This window comes from Chanos chanos, chromosome 8, assembly GCF_902362185.1.
Source record: "Chanos chanos chromosome 8, fChaCha1.1, whole genome shotgun sequence".
Taxonomy (NCBI): domain Eukaryota; kingdom Metazoa; phylum Chordata; class Actinopteri; order Gonorynchiformes; family Chanidae; genus Chanos; species Chanos chanos.
Genome location: NC_044502.1, coordinates 7,808,001 through 7,823,080, shown reverse-complemented (window position 1 = coordinate 7,823,080; position 15,080 = coordinate 7,808,001). Strand labels below are relative to the sequence as shown.

Sequence of the window (15,080 nt, the reverse complement as noted above, 5' to 3'; positions counted from 1 at the left end):
GCCGAGTTGGACGCTCAATTAACTTCCGATTTGCTCATGTCCTGTTTTAAACGCCTACCCAGCCCGACTGCGTGCGTGAGACCGCAAGGAAAACGCCGCCAACATTTTTATGGGATTATACAAAACTAAAACTAATTAGATTCAAAAACGGCAATTACTCTTTCATCTGTGCTCCCTCTTCCCCCTTTTTATTCTCTTCTCTCTCTTTTTTATTCTGTTTCCTCTCTCAAAGTCCTAATCACAGAAAGTGTCTCTAAAAATCGATTTGAAGTCAAGAGCCAGAGATGCCCTTGTGACGTCATTCTTCATTATCCGAATGAGATAAGACAGAATAGGGTGTTTATTTTTGGGGTCCGTCCTTCTTCTCAAGGGTTTTTAACGTTGTAAGTATCGGTGTCATGAAAAGGAAGAGGCCTTCAAACGGAATTTCTCAGTTCTGACTCGTAAACGCCGAGACGGTTCATTATGTTGGAAGAGGTTTTTTTTGACCCGTTCTTTGCCCTCGATTCCTGCTGCAGTAATGCTTCAGCAACAGGAGCTTTGGAGTCCCTGAATCTCCCAGGTGTACAATTACAGCACCGCCAGAAGCCACACAACCGATTCACATAGGAAGCAGCCTTTGCTCTCCTACATTCATACACATTCTCAATTACTCTCTCTCTCTCTCTCTCTCTCTCTCTCACACACACACACACACACACTTCTCTCTCTCTCTCTCTCTCTCTCTCTCTCTCTCACATACACTCTCTCTCTCTCTCTCTCTCACACACACACCCACAGAAAGAGAATTCTCAAAAAGAAGTGGGTCTGCTTGCTGGGAGTGAGATGTTTCATTAATGCAGTCAGGGGAATCTGAGGTAAAGCTTTGTGCTTGGTGCACTGGTGGCCCCTATAGTGACCCCCTCGTTCTACCACAGTGACTGTTCTCTATTCTCAACTTAACATGGGAGGTTTTGTGGCTTCAGAGAGGCTGTGAGAAATAGCTTCCCTTCTCTCTTTCTTTCTAACTCTCTCTCTCTCTCTCTCTCTCTCTGTCACGCACACACACACACACACACACACACACACACAATTTCAGTTTTATTGAAAATCCTCAAAATCCATAGGGACTTCCACAGGTATGCTTACATACAATCTAATTCCGTTCTCTCCCTGATCCTGTCATTTCCGGTCCCATCCTCCATGCCTCTTCCTCGCCTCCCTCTTTCCATTCATCTTTCCTCTTTTTTTCGTCTCTGCCTCTATTTTGCCTAAAGCTGGTACGGGAAGGCATATTTTTTTTCCCTAGGTTTAATAAAGGAATGATGTATTCTTAGAATATATTAAATATTTATTCACGGTATGTATTACTGGTGCATTATTAATGGTCGGAGCTGTTAGCACAGATCTTGGGTGAAGAGTCGGTTAGTTGGTGAAACTATCTGACGTCATGTCCTCTCCAGCCAAGACCTGCGTGTATTTTTGCATATGATAAAATTCTCATATGCCTGTGCACTCTGATAGATGTTGAGTCGTATTATGATGTAATTATATTAAACTCACTGAAATCCCAGTGTCATCTGAGAGTTGGAACCTTGACCGTACACAGCTTCTGGATTAGAGTTACTTTTATGCAAAGCTAGGTGTCATCTCCAAAAACAGATTAGTATGCAACGAATCATTGTTAAATCTTTCTCCCCTTCTCTTTCTTTCTCTAGATCCTCCTAGAAACATTAAATTAGTGTTAAATTCAGAATCAGAATCAAAATCAGAATCAGATTTATTGGCCAAGAATGTTAACACACACAAGGAATTTGGTTCTGGCCGACGGTGTCTCTCTAGTAATACAAGCATATGCAGGCAATTAATGTAAGTTTTAATTAAACTCTTGATACAGTGTCACCCTATCCAGAGTGGGGCCATATACACTCTCTCAGACTTGATTTAACACTTTCTGAGTAAATTGAAACATTGGAGAATGTACTGTGATTTATTGCGTATGCAAATGAATTACATACTGAAATAAACCTATGTGAGGAAAATATACCCACATGAGGATCAGCTGTTGTATAACATATCTTATGCTCCAGGAACGTTGCCCGAACCATTCATGTTGCCCTCTTTACTATGCTGTAGTTGAGTGTAGTGGAAGCGCTGAACACAGATAATAGAGCAAACACGCACGCACACACACACACACATACATGCACCCACACACACACACAGACGGAGAGAGAGAGAGAGAGAGAGAGAGCGCTTGTTCCTATGTACAATTTTGTTCTGTGTACAATGCTCAGTTGGCAGATGTTTGAGAGGAGACGGATGAGAGAAGCGGAGAGAGGGAGCTTGTTCTGATGTCTTTGTCTCACTTGAACAGAGCTAAAGGCATAACTTGCAGGCAAGTCATTCTTAGCTCAAATGCTCTGGCTTCAGTTGGTTTATGGCTGCATGATACTCAGACTGCACTGTCTGAGGACATACACAGAGAGAGAGAGGGAGGGAGAGAGAGAGGGGGGGGGGGGGGGAGGAAAAAAACAGAGGGAGGGAGGTGGAGAAACCAAGAGAATGTTGGAGAAGTGGAGAGAGGAAGAATGGATTTTGTGAGGAGTTTATCTCTCTGTTACAGCCTCTGATGTTACCCATTCCAGTTGTGGACTTCTGACATTTTTTTAGGAAAGAGTAGAAAAGAGGAGAGAGTGAGAGAGAGAGAGAGAGAGAGAGAGAGAGAGAGAGGGGGAGAGAGAGAGAGAGAGAGGGGGAGAGAGAGAGAGAGTGAGAGGTGTGCATGTGTGTATGCGTGTGAGAGAGAGAGAGAGAGAGAGAGAGAGAGAGAGAGAGAGGGGACACAGAGAGAGTGAGAGAGGGACTTGATCTTCATGTGTGGGATAGATTTTGTGGACAGCAGCCCTTCAGGAGGGATAGCAGAATACCCTTTTGCTTTGGGTGAGTGTATCACAACGGCACTGAAACATGTGAAGGAGGGCTTCGCCTTTTTATTTCTCTGGATCTCTGAATGATTCGCTCAATGGACAGGTTAGTCACAAGGCTTCACTGTCCTTATTTATGAATGCATATTTGCTCCTTGATAATAAATAGCTCAGCAGACAAACATGACAGATTTGTATAACTGTATGCTTCCATATGTGTGTGTGTGTGTGTGTGTGTAAGTGCTGTTAGAATTTTTTCGCACGTGTGTGAAGGTTTGGATGGCTCGGAAAGAGACAGGTGCAGTGCTATGGTATGAGAATGATTTCAGCTAAACAACTTTACCTGTCTGAATGAATGAATGAATGTATGAATGAATGCATGAATGCATCTCTATCTCTCTCTTTTTCAGAGCCATCAGTCCTTCTCACTATTCTACTACTCTACTACAGCACATCACTACTAAATACTGACACAACAGCATCTTTATAAAACTTCGTCCACAGAGGAGAACGAACAGAAGAACACAATCAGTCACTTTTAATCTGTGATGGAAAAACACACTATACGATGCTGAGGGACCCTGTATTAGCTGTGTGTGCGTGTGGCTGACAGATGCTGTTCTGATAGAATAGCTTTTGTCCTCAAATCCAGTGTAGCACGTAAGCCACCTGGCCAAAATTTCTGAGGGGGAGACTGAGGTAGCATCTCTTTACAAAACAAACAAACAAACAAACAAACAAACAAACAAAAGAACGACTCTATCTCAAATTGCGTGTGAAATTTGGTTAAATAGCTGTAAAGGTTCCTTAAACTTACAATCAAATAAGAAGAAGAACAGTTACTCCCTTGCAAAATGAAAATGTGACGGGCATGGATGAAAACAACTCCAACTTCACCTCATCTCCAACTTCGGGCATCCATTTCCAGAGGCTACCATGTGATATCGTCCAGGCCGACTGCAATAAAAGTGGGAATACCTCGTCCTGTGATGGATGCACAGGTCCTGTCGTGAAGAACTGGATGGCTCTGCTGATCTTGCTGGCCATTGTCGTCACGGTAACGGGGAACGTTCTGGTCATCCTGGCCGTGACGCTGGAGAGGAAGTTGCAGAACGCCACGAACTACTTTCTGATGTCGCTGGCTATCACTGACATGTTGCTAGGTCTCCTGGTCATGCCTGTCGCCATGGTTACGATTCTTTATGGTAAGCTGCGCACACCTGAGGGCTATTTCATGTCATTTATCCCATTCTTTATTCTTTGATAGATCCCTAGGCCCTTAGAAAACCAGGGAGAGAGAAAGCCCTGTTTTTTTTTACATCAGGTATATGTGAGATAGTGTATATATGTATGTGTGTATATATGTGTGTGTGTGTGTGTGTGTGTGTGTATGTGTATATATATATATATATATATATATATATATATATATATATAAAATATTTATGTAGGCCCTGTATACATAAATATACATTTGCATGTGAGGACATATGCAGCCCCAGAGGCAAAGGTGAGCACATCCATTGCCAGCCATCTGATCTGAATAGCAGTAGCATGACACAATACAGCACGCTTTAAACCCTGTGACCCTAAGGTTACCATCTGTATGTGTTCTGCACAACTGCACGGTCTTTGACAATATACTGTCCTCTTATTAGTTTCATCTATCTCGCAAAACACAATCATCTCTCTCGGAGATGTCCAATACTGGGCAACAGGCCATTTGTTGGTATTTTCATCAGCTGTTGTTTGACTCAAGTGTGGCATTTCATGCAAGAGGAGAAGGGTGTCTGAGCGCTCTCGCCGAATCACAAGATCTCATGAATTATTGAACATCATTATTGAATATCTCAAAAAAAAACCAAAAAAAAAAAAAACACCAGTTAGCGATGCTCCAGATGACAGGTGTATGGTTCTGAATCACCTCTTCTTTTTTTTTTTTTTTTTCATTTATTTATTCATTGTTTTTGTCATTCTTTGAAATCGCAGTGCGCAGAACTGCTTACCCACGGGTTGTTATAAGACAAAATTATTTTGAATTATTGATTTTCATCAGAAGAGCGTTTTCATTAGAAAGAGCTGGAAGGAAACCTAAAAGCAAAACAAAAAGGAATATTAATCAGTGAATCTAATCTACACAGACACGCACAACTGCAGAAAACAAAAACAAAAGGAGATCAATGTAATTACTAAAACCTAAAAAGAATGAAACGGGGAATATGATGTTCTCCTGCAGACATAGTTTCTTAAAAATCTAAAAGATTTCTGAATACCCTGAAACATTTCCAGTTTATGAATCATTTGTACAGCCTTAATAATCAAAAGAACTAGCATTAAAAAGCAGAACACTTCATGCTGTTGGTAATTTCTGTCTTATCTGCTTACCAGAGAAAAAAAAAAACTCCTCTTTTCAGTGCCATTTAACACACTCGGAAATCACTTTCGTTTTACTTCTAAAGTCCGCGCATGCTAATTCTTATTTCACTCGAAAAGTTAGTACCCTCTGTTCACATTGCCACATTCCGTACCCCCTCAGATTCTCATTTTTCTGTCAAGCCTAGGCACGGATAACGAGAGATGGCGGGAAAAGATGTCACACCGCATTTATACACACACATCTGTCAACACCTCATCCAGCTGGATGAGTGTTTGGCTGCTTGTTATCAAGTCTCCAGCAGCAGCAGCAGCAGCAGTCCAGAGACTGAACTCTGAGATGCATATCATAGGTTCTGCAGTATCTGTTTACCCTGGGCACTGAGCCACCCGGATAGCCTATCAGGGTATTATCCGTTTAACCAGAGCTGGCCGGACACCCACCCCCTGAATCGCAATCAGCCTTTAAAGTGAACTTTAATGATGGAGCAGTTTTGCTCAATACAGATGCCCCTTCCCCTTGCTATATTCTAAATTACTCCACACATGTCTGTCAATCAGCAGTCACTCTTCCTAAAGAGAAAGACAGAGAGAGAGAGAGAGAGACAGGGAGACAGACAGATGGAGAGATAGAAAGGGAGACAAAATAACTTGGCAGCTGACAGATGTCTGCTGAAAACAGACCTTCTCTTGGGCTATGAACGGGCTTGCCGTGTTTAACTTTTAAAGCATAAAACTTTTCCTTCAATAGCTCTGCCAGTCCGTCCCTAAGAGAAATGGAGAGGAGTAGGAAAAGAATAATTGCGCCTCTACGCATATAATTAACTGATGATTTATTTCGATGTGTAATGAGTGTATCTTTGGCCGTCTGGTGTGTCTGAAATTAGCCCGACGGTTTCCTCATGTGAAATGAGAAATCCCTCGCCCTCCTTCCTCTATCGCTTTGATCCTGGATTAATTATACAGTGATGATCCTCCGCTTTGCGCTGGGATGAGAAAAATAGTGCCACTTCCTGTAGGATGTGGATGATCAGCTTCGTTCATACTCTGTGACAGAAATCTGACTTTTCCTGTTTCAGCTAACATCGACCATGCGTGTTTTGACAGTTGGGAAATTAGCGCATTTATAGATCCAGTTGAATTTGTCGGTAATCTATGATTTATGTCATCTGAATCTTCCACAAATATTTGTAAGTATTAAAATTCACAATTTAACTGACAAAACTTATCGTACTTGGCTACACTTCAAAACTAATACATGCAGGAAACAAAATATATGTTAAACCATGTTAGTAAAGGATACATCTTCTGAAACATGAAGAAAATCTCTCTGTTTCGTCCATAATTCTATTTTGGAGACAGAGACTTACAGTTACATGGTATGGCTTTCCCTCGAAATCAGTTACCATCATGGTTATGAGGCAATGGCATTGCGTAACAGGATTAACGTAATTCAATTCAGATAAACATGAACGTTCTCTGGGACGTTTTTACCCCTCCGTGCAAATGAGCGTGCTCACATCGTTTCGCAAGAGCAGACATATCATACCACCCAGAGAGTACATCCTGCTCGTAGCAGATTGTCTCGGGCGTAATTGATGAGAAATATCAAAGCTAACAGCGGCGTCCCTGACTCGACTCTTTCCCCGAATATCCTAAAGCATGCAGCCTCCTAGACTCGAACTCAGAATTCTGTAAAAAAAACAAACAAACAAAAAGAAAGAAACAGAAAGAAAAGGCATTTGAGAACACAGAGCATGTTTTTGTCTGCCAAAACACTTTTTCTTCTCCTTGAAAGACTAGAGGCCTTTGGCTGTAAGACTGCAGAACATCACACCAGTGTTAATGCCAATAATGACCTCGAGTTTATGCTGTCACTGTGGTGAGGGAAAAGCTCTTGGAATCTCTTTGTGAAGGACTTTTACAAAAAAAGACACCCTCCTGGAGATACATAACCCAGGAAAACCAGTCCAAGGTGAAATACCATGACTGACTTAGATACGTAGGCTGTCAGAAGAGATTTTGATGATTTGTGCTGTATCCTTAAAAATAAAAAATCATTGTACCAAACATTTTTAATCATGGATGTTGGTTTGTAATGACTGCTGAAGACCACTGAAAAGGGTAAAAAAAAATCCTTTCAGTTTAATTTGGGATTATCAGGCACCTACACATAGAACTGCTCAATGTTTAGGACAGCCAACAAAAAAGTTCCAACTTATGCATGTATGCATGTTGCTCTTGCTATATAGGCAGGAATTCAAGCTTCAGAACACAATCAGAAAAGGTATAAACACCTGTTTAAACAAATCAGACCTCACAATCATCATTCTTGAACGTTCTAGAAAGAAGCCTTTACATTTAGAGCAGATTCTTTACTCATACAGCAGAGATGAACCAGATGACGGCAGCACTGCCGGAAAACCTTCCCTCCCAAAAGACATCCTGGCATTTTTGAGCTACCGTCCCGAGTCTTTAGTTCACTCGTTAGAGGGGATCTTTTCCCCAATCCCAAGGTCAGCGGTTTAAATAGGACTGGCGGTGAGCCCGGCACACAAACTCTCCTTTTTCTCCCCGCAGGTTATACCTGGCCTCTCCCTCGCGCCCTTTGTCCTATCTGGATCTACCTAGACGTCCTCTTCTCCACGGCCTCTATCATGCATCTCTGTGCTATCTCTCTGGACCGCTACATAGCCATTCGCAACCCCATTCGTCATAGCTGCTCCAATTCCCGCACCAAAGCCAAGGCGAAGATTTTTGCTGCCTGGACCATTTCAGCAGGTAAGCTCTGGCGAGGCTGTCAGGATACGATGCTGTGAACCTTGACATGGAACTCTCAGAGTAAACTTTCTAAGTGTAAAGTCTCAGGGAAAGCTACTTAACTGTCTGGGACGTCACCTGCGGTTGGCATGAAGTCAATGCCTTTGTGTGAAATGAAGAGATGCTTTATGCACGGTGGTCTTAGATCCTACCTTGAAATACATTATTAGTTTCACAAAAAAAGTAGCTGAAAGGTTTAAATAAGTATTAGTCAAAACATTGCTACCAACTTCAACCATTACATACACTCCCACAGGGATAAGTCTTCATTTGTGCTGTGCTAAAGAACACGTAACGGAGCACTGTCTTTTATGTGTTCTTGGTTTACCTCGGGGGCAGACTAATAAGAACTCCTTATGTTGAATTAGTTTATTTTAATTATTCACCTCCAGGCTGTGAACGTACAGAAGACAGCTGTGATCCGTGTTTGGAGTGATGTAATGAGTTGTAGGACAGAAGCAGTGTGAGTGAATACCGTGCAGCCTCAGTGCCTTGTGGGTTGTTACAACAAACCCTGGTGCACTGGTTTACAAATGCTTTCCACTGAAATTTATGACTGGTGTCTCAAAAACACATTTAAAATCTAGCCGTCATTATTGGTTGATCTGTGTCTGTCCGTCTGTCTCTCTGTGTGTAGTTATCTCTATGCCAGTCCCAGCCTTGGGTCTGAGCGATTATGCCAACGTCTTCGACGGGGATTCGTGCCAACTGAACGACAGCAACTTCATCCTAATTGGCTCGTTTGTGGCATTTTTCATCCCCCTCAGTATAATGATAGTCACCTACTTTCTGACGATCAGTGCTTTGCAGAGCGAAGCCACGACATGCCTGGATCAGCTGGTCCCACGACCCAAATGGACATCTGCATTGGGTTTCCCATCCCGCGGCTCACTCTCCTCCGAGCGTCTGTTCTCCAGGCGCTCGCTTTGCCGCGACAGTGAGGGCTCCGTTGCGGTAACCGGACTTGGCGGCTCTTTTGGCCGGCGTACAATGCAGTCTATCACCAACGAGCAGAAGGCTTCCAAAGTGCTGGGTATAGTTTTCTTTCTGTTTGTCATCATGTGGTGCCCATTTTTTGTGACTAACGTGTTAATGGCAGTTTGTGACTCCAACACTTGCAAACCCACATTGTTGGTACATCTGCTCAACGTCTTTGTGTGGGTGGGTTACCTCTCCTCAGCGGTGAATCCTCTCGTCTACACGCTCTTCAATAAGACTTATCGGGCAGCTTTCTCGCGGTACGTGCGCTGTCGGTTTCGGGATGAGCGGAGACCGCTGCAGCTAATCCTTGTGAACACCATCCCACCGCTGGCTTACAACTCTTCCCAACTCCCACTCAGGGGAGAAAGCACATCACGGAAGGTTGTCGATGGCGACTGCTTCGGGGTCTCCCAGGGTATGAACACGTCCAGCCCTAAAAAAGCACAGAACTGGCAGGAGGGGGATGAGGGGATGAGTCATGTGTGAAACTGGACACTAGTGGAGTTTTTTTTTTTTTTTCCTTAACAGATTTACATCGCCCGATGAGATATAACAATGAACTGTGCTTGAGGACAATGTCTTTATAAAGATGTATATACTAAGGTTTTGACTGTATGGTCAGTTTATGTGATTAATAACAGTCTAAGGTGAAATTCAGAGGTTGTGTGTTATCGTTTACATGTACACATGGTTTAACTGTTTATTTCCAGTTGTCTCTTTTTTTTTTTTTAACGTAGATCGATTATTTAAACTGACAGCAAACCATGACGATGTGCGAACGTGAATTAAAACGAGCGCTGACTGAAAGACGACTCTATGGGTCTGCCCAAGCTGCAGTATAAACAGAAATCAACACATGGTTTCATATAAAACAACAGGTTTTTCAGTGCTTCCAGACAAAACTCAAAAAGGTTCAGTGGATCTTGTACCAAAGATGTACTCTCCTGATGACAGGTGTAAAATGTTTTTCACAGGATTAATCTTCTGTACTCTTTAAAAAAAAAAAAAAGAAAACATAGAACATGTTAAAAACTTAAAAACTGTTTGTTTACTGGAGGGCAGTTATACAGTGTAATTAATGTTGCTCATTATTTTGCCATATAACCTTGCTTTGGAAAATATTTCCACTTCAAAAAAGCGGATGTCATGAAAAAGCAGTGGCAGTGCTTTTTGGTTGCCCTGTACGGAGAGAGAGATGGTGAAATCTAGGGTCTTGCCTTTATTCATAGATCTTGCTCCCGGGGGGGGGGGGGGGGGATGGGGGGGCATGCGAAAGGGAGCAGGTATATGGTGGAAACTTTCACACTGTTAAAATTCATCGTGCAACTGCATACAGGTTTCAGCTTTTATGATCTATAATCCTGTAACGCGAGTCACAGGGTCTTTTACAGAAACCTTTGAGTTTACATCAATAACCAAACGTAATTTATCACGAAATATTTCAAAACTATCTGGATCAACCAGTACATGCAGAACAGAATGTGCAAAAGCGGTATGGAAACCCCCCCCCCCCCCAATACACTGCGTCTGCAGCTCGCCAAAAAAAAGGACACACAGTGCTATTTGTTACAGTCTCTGGTATAGCTTTCTTGACCTTATCTGAAACTTGGCAGCCATATCAGAATGAAATGATCATTAAAATGCCTGACACCAGAACACAACAGACAGCGCAGAATGAACTTCTTGTGGTGTATTTGTTCTCAGGCGACGCAGGGCTCTATCACCGCACAGAACGATAGAGTTCTGTGTAAAATTAATCATAAATGTCATATGATTTTAACATTTTTATGGATCCTCCAGTCAGTGTGGTCTTTTGAGATGGAAGTAAATTCTACAAGTTTATGCTCTGGTAAACACTTCTTTTAACAAAAGATAAACTTTATAAAGGTGTGTGTTAGATCTCATTTCATAGGTACTGTTTGAATGTATGAATGTAAATGAAATGTATTACTACACTTATGGGTTTATTTATTTTTCTGTCTCTCTGTAGAACTCAAAATACTCAGTGACACCATACTAAAAGATGTCAAAAACACCTCTCTTACAGTAAATCATCAACTCAGCTGAATCTAAGTCTGAATATTGTAGATGTGTACATTCTTTGCACAATCCCTAGAGCAATGACCACATTCCTTCCAACCAGTGTTGGAAGTAAAGTGTTACTTCCAACACTGGTTGGAAGGAATGTAATTCCGCTACTTTTGGCGGTGACAAGTGATGTAACTAATTACCTTTTCAAATGAAATAAAGCAGTTACAATTACTAAGATTTAAATGGGCTCATTACTTTTGTCTTGCGTGAAAATATTAATGGACAGCTGCAGACTATAGCAGACAAATGCTGCCTATTTCCCCAATTTCTTGTTTATGATCTAATATCACCTGACCTTAGGTGGCACCATGAGTAAGTGAATCAATCAGTTAGCATTAACCCACACAATAGCCAACAGTTCGGGCAATGTGAGCTTGCTGTCCTGGAAATATGGACATTATTTTTGCCTCCTCGAAATCATGGACAAAAATATACTGGTGAGCTGTAGTCTAAGTGCAAGTGTGAGAACTTTTTCCACATCAAAGAATAGTAATTCTAATCTTCTGAAGCACCTGCTAAAACAACACGCTTCTACAAAGCTAATTGCAAAAGATCCCAGTGCTAGTGCCACTGACCAAGGAGCCACTCAATCCAAACAGCCAAGGCTTGATTTGCTTGGTATGCATTAATAAGAGAATTGAAGCAAACATTTAGAAGTAATGCAAAAGTTACTTTCCCTAGTAACTAATTACTTTCAGTAATTGGTAAAGTAATTCAATTACTTTTGACATAAGTGACTAGTAACTGTAACTAATTACTAATTTTCAGTAACTTGCACAACACTACTCACAACTAGGGTTGGGTGATATGGCCTATAAATAATGTTATACTATAAAATATTGTATATAATAATAATACGATATTTTTACACTATATCACGATACACAATATATATCTCGATATTTTGAAATCTCCTCTAAGCACTTCATAAATGCCCAATTTCACAGTTTGATGCATAAAATCTCACCAGTATGATGAATCTAGTAGTCCCTGTAACGTATTGGGTGTGTTCACACATACTGTCTTTTTTTTTGAGGAAAAACGTTGACCAACTGGTTGCTTTAGAGTATTCAGTTACTTCTTAGGCTTGAACATACGTGCACACACACACACACACACACACACACAAGCGATGGGAATAGAATTCTGACAACAGGCTACAGTGATACCACGACATAGCCTACGTGGATACGAAGCATTAAGTTGTCTTCAGCTGACCTGCATTCCTCTGATTATTTGTGAGACAAATGAAGTCATTTGCTACAGGTGGAAATCAAGAGAATAGAGTTTTTATGAATGTTATGTGGTAACTGATTTTGGGTTGCGTATCCTTTTTGAAAGGATCACAACATATAAAAACACAGTGGGCTCTCCCATGGTGTTTGATCGGGAGATATGTGGGCTAAATTAAACCCAAACCGTGTACGGTTCTACCTGGTGCATGCACTGGGTGGGATATAGTCTACAGATACATCTTTTTCAAAAATGTTTTTATTTAACAATAAAATGGATGCTACATTTGTAAACAAACTTTTATCAAAGTGCTCTCCCTGGAGTGAGAAAAAAAGAGTCTAAATCTCAATACCGGTATGTAAAATTATGCAAGGTGTGTGAAAGGATCAAAGAAAAGATGAAAAGATCATGAAAATATTTAAGATGCATAACATAGGCTAATACATTGTCTTGTTCCAATGCAACTGGGTCAATATATGCATATAATTTCAGACAAAATTCTCAGTCTAACCATGCACTGTGTTTACCATTTTATACCCTGAAAAACGGTTAGGGGGGACTGGGGATGGTACAGGGATGCACTGATTTTATCGGCCGTACATCGGTATTGGCCGATGTTCGCCTTGTTGACTGCCATTGGCCTATCAGCAAATAAGATGACATTCACCGATGGCGGTGGCCGATGTTTATCTGTTGTGTCGCATCAATTTCGCGCTGACTAAACGTTGTGTGGGTTTTTTGCGGTCTTACTCGGCAAACAGTAGCCCTACCCAGCTGCAGATTCGGAGAAGGTCCAATAGGTGGTAGCCTACTATAATACCACCCATAACAGCCACTGGCTGGACACAACTCTCGCATGATGTTAGAGGGCAACGGGTGCAGTGCGCACGTGTGGTTTGTTTTCAGATAAAAGTGGAAGAAAACATCTGCCGTGTGGGAGTACTGTATTCACTGTCTTGGAGAAAGATCAGCAGTATGTAGTTTGCGCGACATGTTCCAGTGACATTTCAAGAGGAGTTACTACAAGCAAGAATTTTAACACATCAGATTCCATCAGCCATTTGAAAAGCAGACACGAAGAAGTGTAAAACGAAGAAATGAACTGGACATCAAGACAGCGGTTCATTTATTTATTTATTTTATAAAGAAGATTTCTTTGTTTCCCTGGCACAAAAGGGAGGAAAAATAACAACAAAAACAAAATGAACAAACAAACATTGGTATCGGCATCGGCCATCGGCCAAATTGTTATTTTAAACATTGGTATCGGTATTGGCCCAGAATTTCACATTCGGTGCATCCCTAGTAGTAACACTTTCTGTTTGAGCATCATAACTCAGTGGATGTTCGTTCTAGATCTCTCAAACTTTGATACACGGTACCCATATTTGTCTACTACAAATAAAATTCACATGGATGTCTACTATGCAATCACAGATTATGCTCCATTGTTACAGCCTACCTCACTACTGGGGTGAGTTGTAACACTAGCTGGGGATAGATGTCACAATGAGAGGTAATTTGCTTATGCAAACACTTTATTGAAGAATAAAGAATAAACACTTTCGAATAAAATGAACAATTTAAAGCGACAAAGAGCAGTTATTTCTTCTTTAAATTTTGCACAAAAACAATTATTCTGTGTTGACTGTATTCCTGAATGTGCATGTGTCACATAAGAGGTCAATGTAGATGACTACCCGTGGAGTTCGTCATTTCGTAATCCACAGGGTAACCGTTGAAATCATGCTTTCCGAACAGACAGCGTTTCCCAAAAGCGCTGTCAGAAGTGGGATTCGAACCCACGCCTCCATTCGGAGACCAGAACACTCTTTCAGAGGAAGGTTTTTCAGCCTTGAGTCTGGCGCCTTAGACCGCTCGGCCATCCTGACATACTCTGCGTCGACTGACGTGTTGAGCAAAGGCTCGGAATTATGTAGGCTACTCATGACATTTTAAGTATTATTTGTTAATGCGCTTTAAAAACATGTTCTCTTTGAAGAACACGCCCTCAATTACGTAATATATTTTGATAAACGAGAACAACAACCATGTTTAAATATCTAAACGAAACACAGATACAATGAAAGGAAAGCACGCGCTACCTTTATTTAACGCTGTGCATTAACATTTACCAAAGCAAAAAGTTCAAATTTCTCCTGCGTCTGAAGGGATTTAGCGCCTCCCGCCGTTCATATGTAAAACTCCTGTCTTTTTTTCCCGAAGGCACGGTGCCTGTGCGTTCGTTGTAAAGTCTTATTAAAAGAATTCTTTTTTTAAAATGTAAATGTAAGGAGTATGACAGCCTTTACGTACTACAGGGAAAAGAGTACAGTATATGGGTTTCGAGATATACCCCCGAAAATACTGTCACTGACTCATATGTCTTCGGAGTTGGTGTAAACTTATTAATAGTATTGAGGTGTAGTTCGAATCTCAATTCTATTTGGGCACAGTCAACTGTGGCAAGAAAAAGTAGTGTCAGAAGTGGGATTCGAACCCACGCCTCCATTCGGAGACCAGAACACCCATTCAATGGAAGGTATTTAGCCTTGAGTCTGGCGCCTTAGACCACTCGGCCATCCTGACATACAAGCGAATAAGAGATATAGAGTATACAGAGTATAAATACCGTGTAAATGTGCGAATTCATGTTTACTTTTCACTTTTCTGACA

The 15,080-nt window shown here is 41.4% G+C and overlaps 1 protein-coding gene and 2 non-coding genes across 3 annotated transcripts; 1 reads left to right on the top strand and 2 right to left on the bottom strand.

Annotated features, from left to right (window-relative positions):
* Positions 1-3,777: 3,777 nt before the first annotated feature.
* Positions 3,778-9,566, top strand: htr2ab (5-hydroxytryptamine (serotonin) receptor 2A, genome duplicate b). Its single transcript, XM_030781865.1, has 3 exons — positions 3,778-4,111; positions 7,860-8,060; positions 8,737-9,566. Exons 1-3 carry the CDS (start codon positions 3,778-3,780, stop codon positions 9,564-9,566), a joined length of 1,365 nt encoding a protein of 454 aa, XP_030637725.1.
* A 4,619-nt stretch (positions 9,567-14,185) lies between these two features.
* Positions 14,186-14,296, bottom strand: trnal-caa (transfer RNA leucine (anticodon CAA)). The gene is made up of 2 exons: positions 14,259-14,296; positions 14,186-14,231 (listed from the first exon to the last, which is right to left on the bottom strand). It is a non-coding gene; the product is annotated as a tRNA-Leu (tRNA).
* Positions 14,297-14,883: 587 nt separating this feature from the next.
* trnal-caa (transfer RNA leucine (anticodon CAA)) lies at positions 14,884-14,993 on the bottom strand. The gene is made up of 2 exons: positions 14,956-14,993; positions 14,884-14,929 (listed from the first exon to the last, which is right to left on the bottom strand). It is a non-coding gene; the product is annotated as a tRNA-Leu (tRNA).
* Between the last annotated feature and the right edge of the window lie 87 nt (positions 14,994-15,080).

Excerpts from the sequence above, each read along its gene's own strand:
- htr2ab (XM_030781865.1), top strand. The coding sequence starts at position 3,778 with ATGGATGAAAACAACTCCAACTTCACCTCATCTCCAACTTCGGGCATC. Across the intron at positions 4,112-7,859 it reads CATGGTTACGATTCTTTATG|GTTATACCTGGCCTCTCCCT; the intron begins GTAAGCTGCGCA and ends TTCTCCCCGCAG. Across the intron at positions 8,061-8,736 it reads TGCCTGGACCATTTCAGCAG|TTATCTCTATGCCAGTCCCA; the intron begins GTAAGCTCTGGC and ends CTCTGTGTGTAG.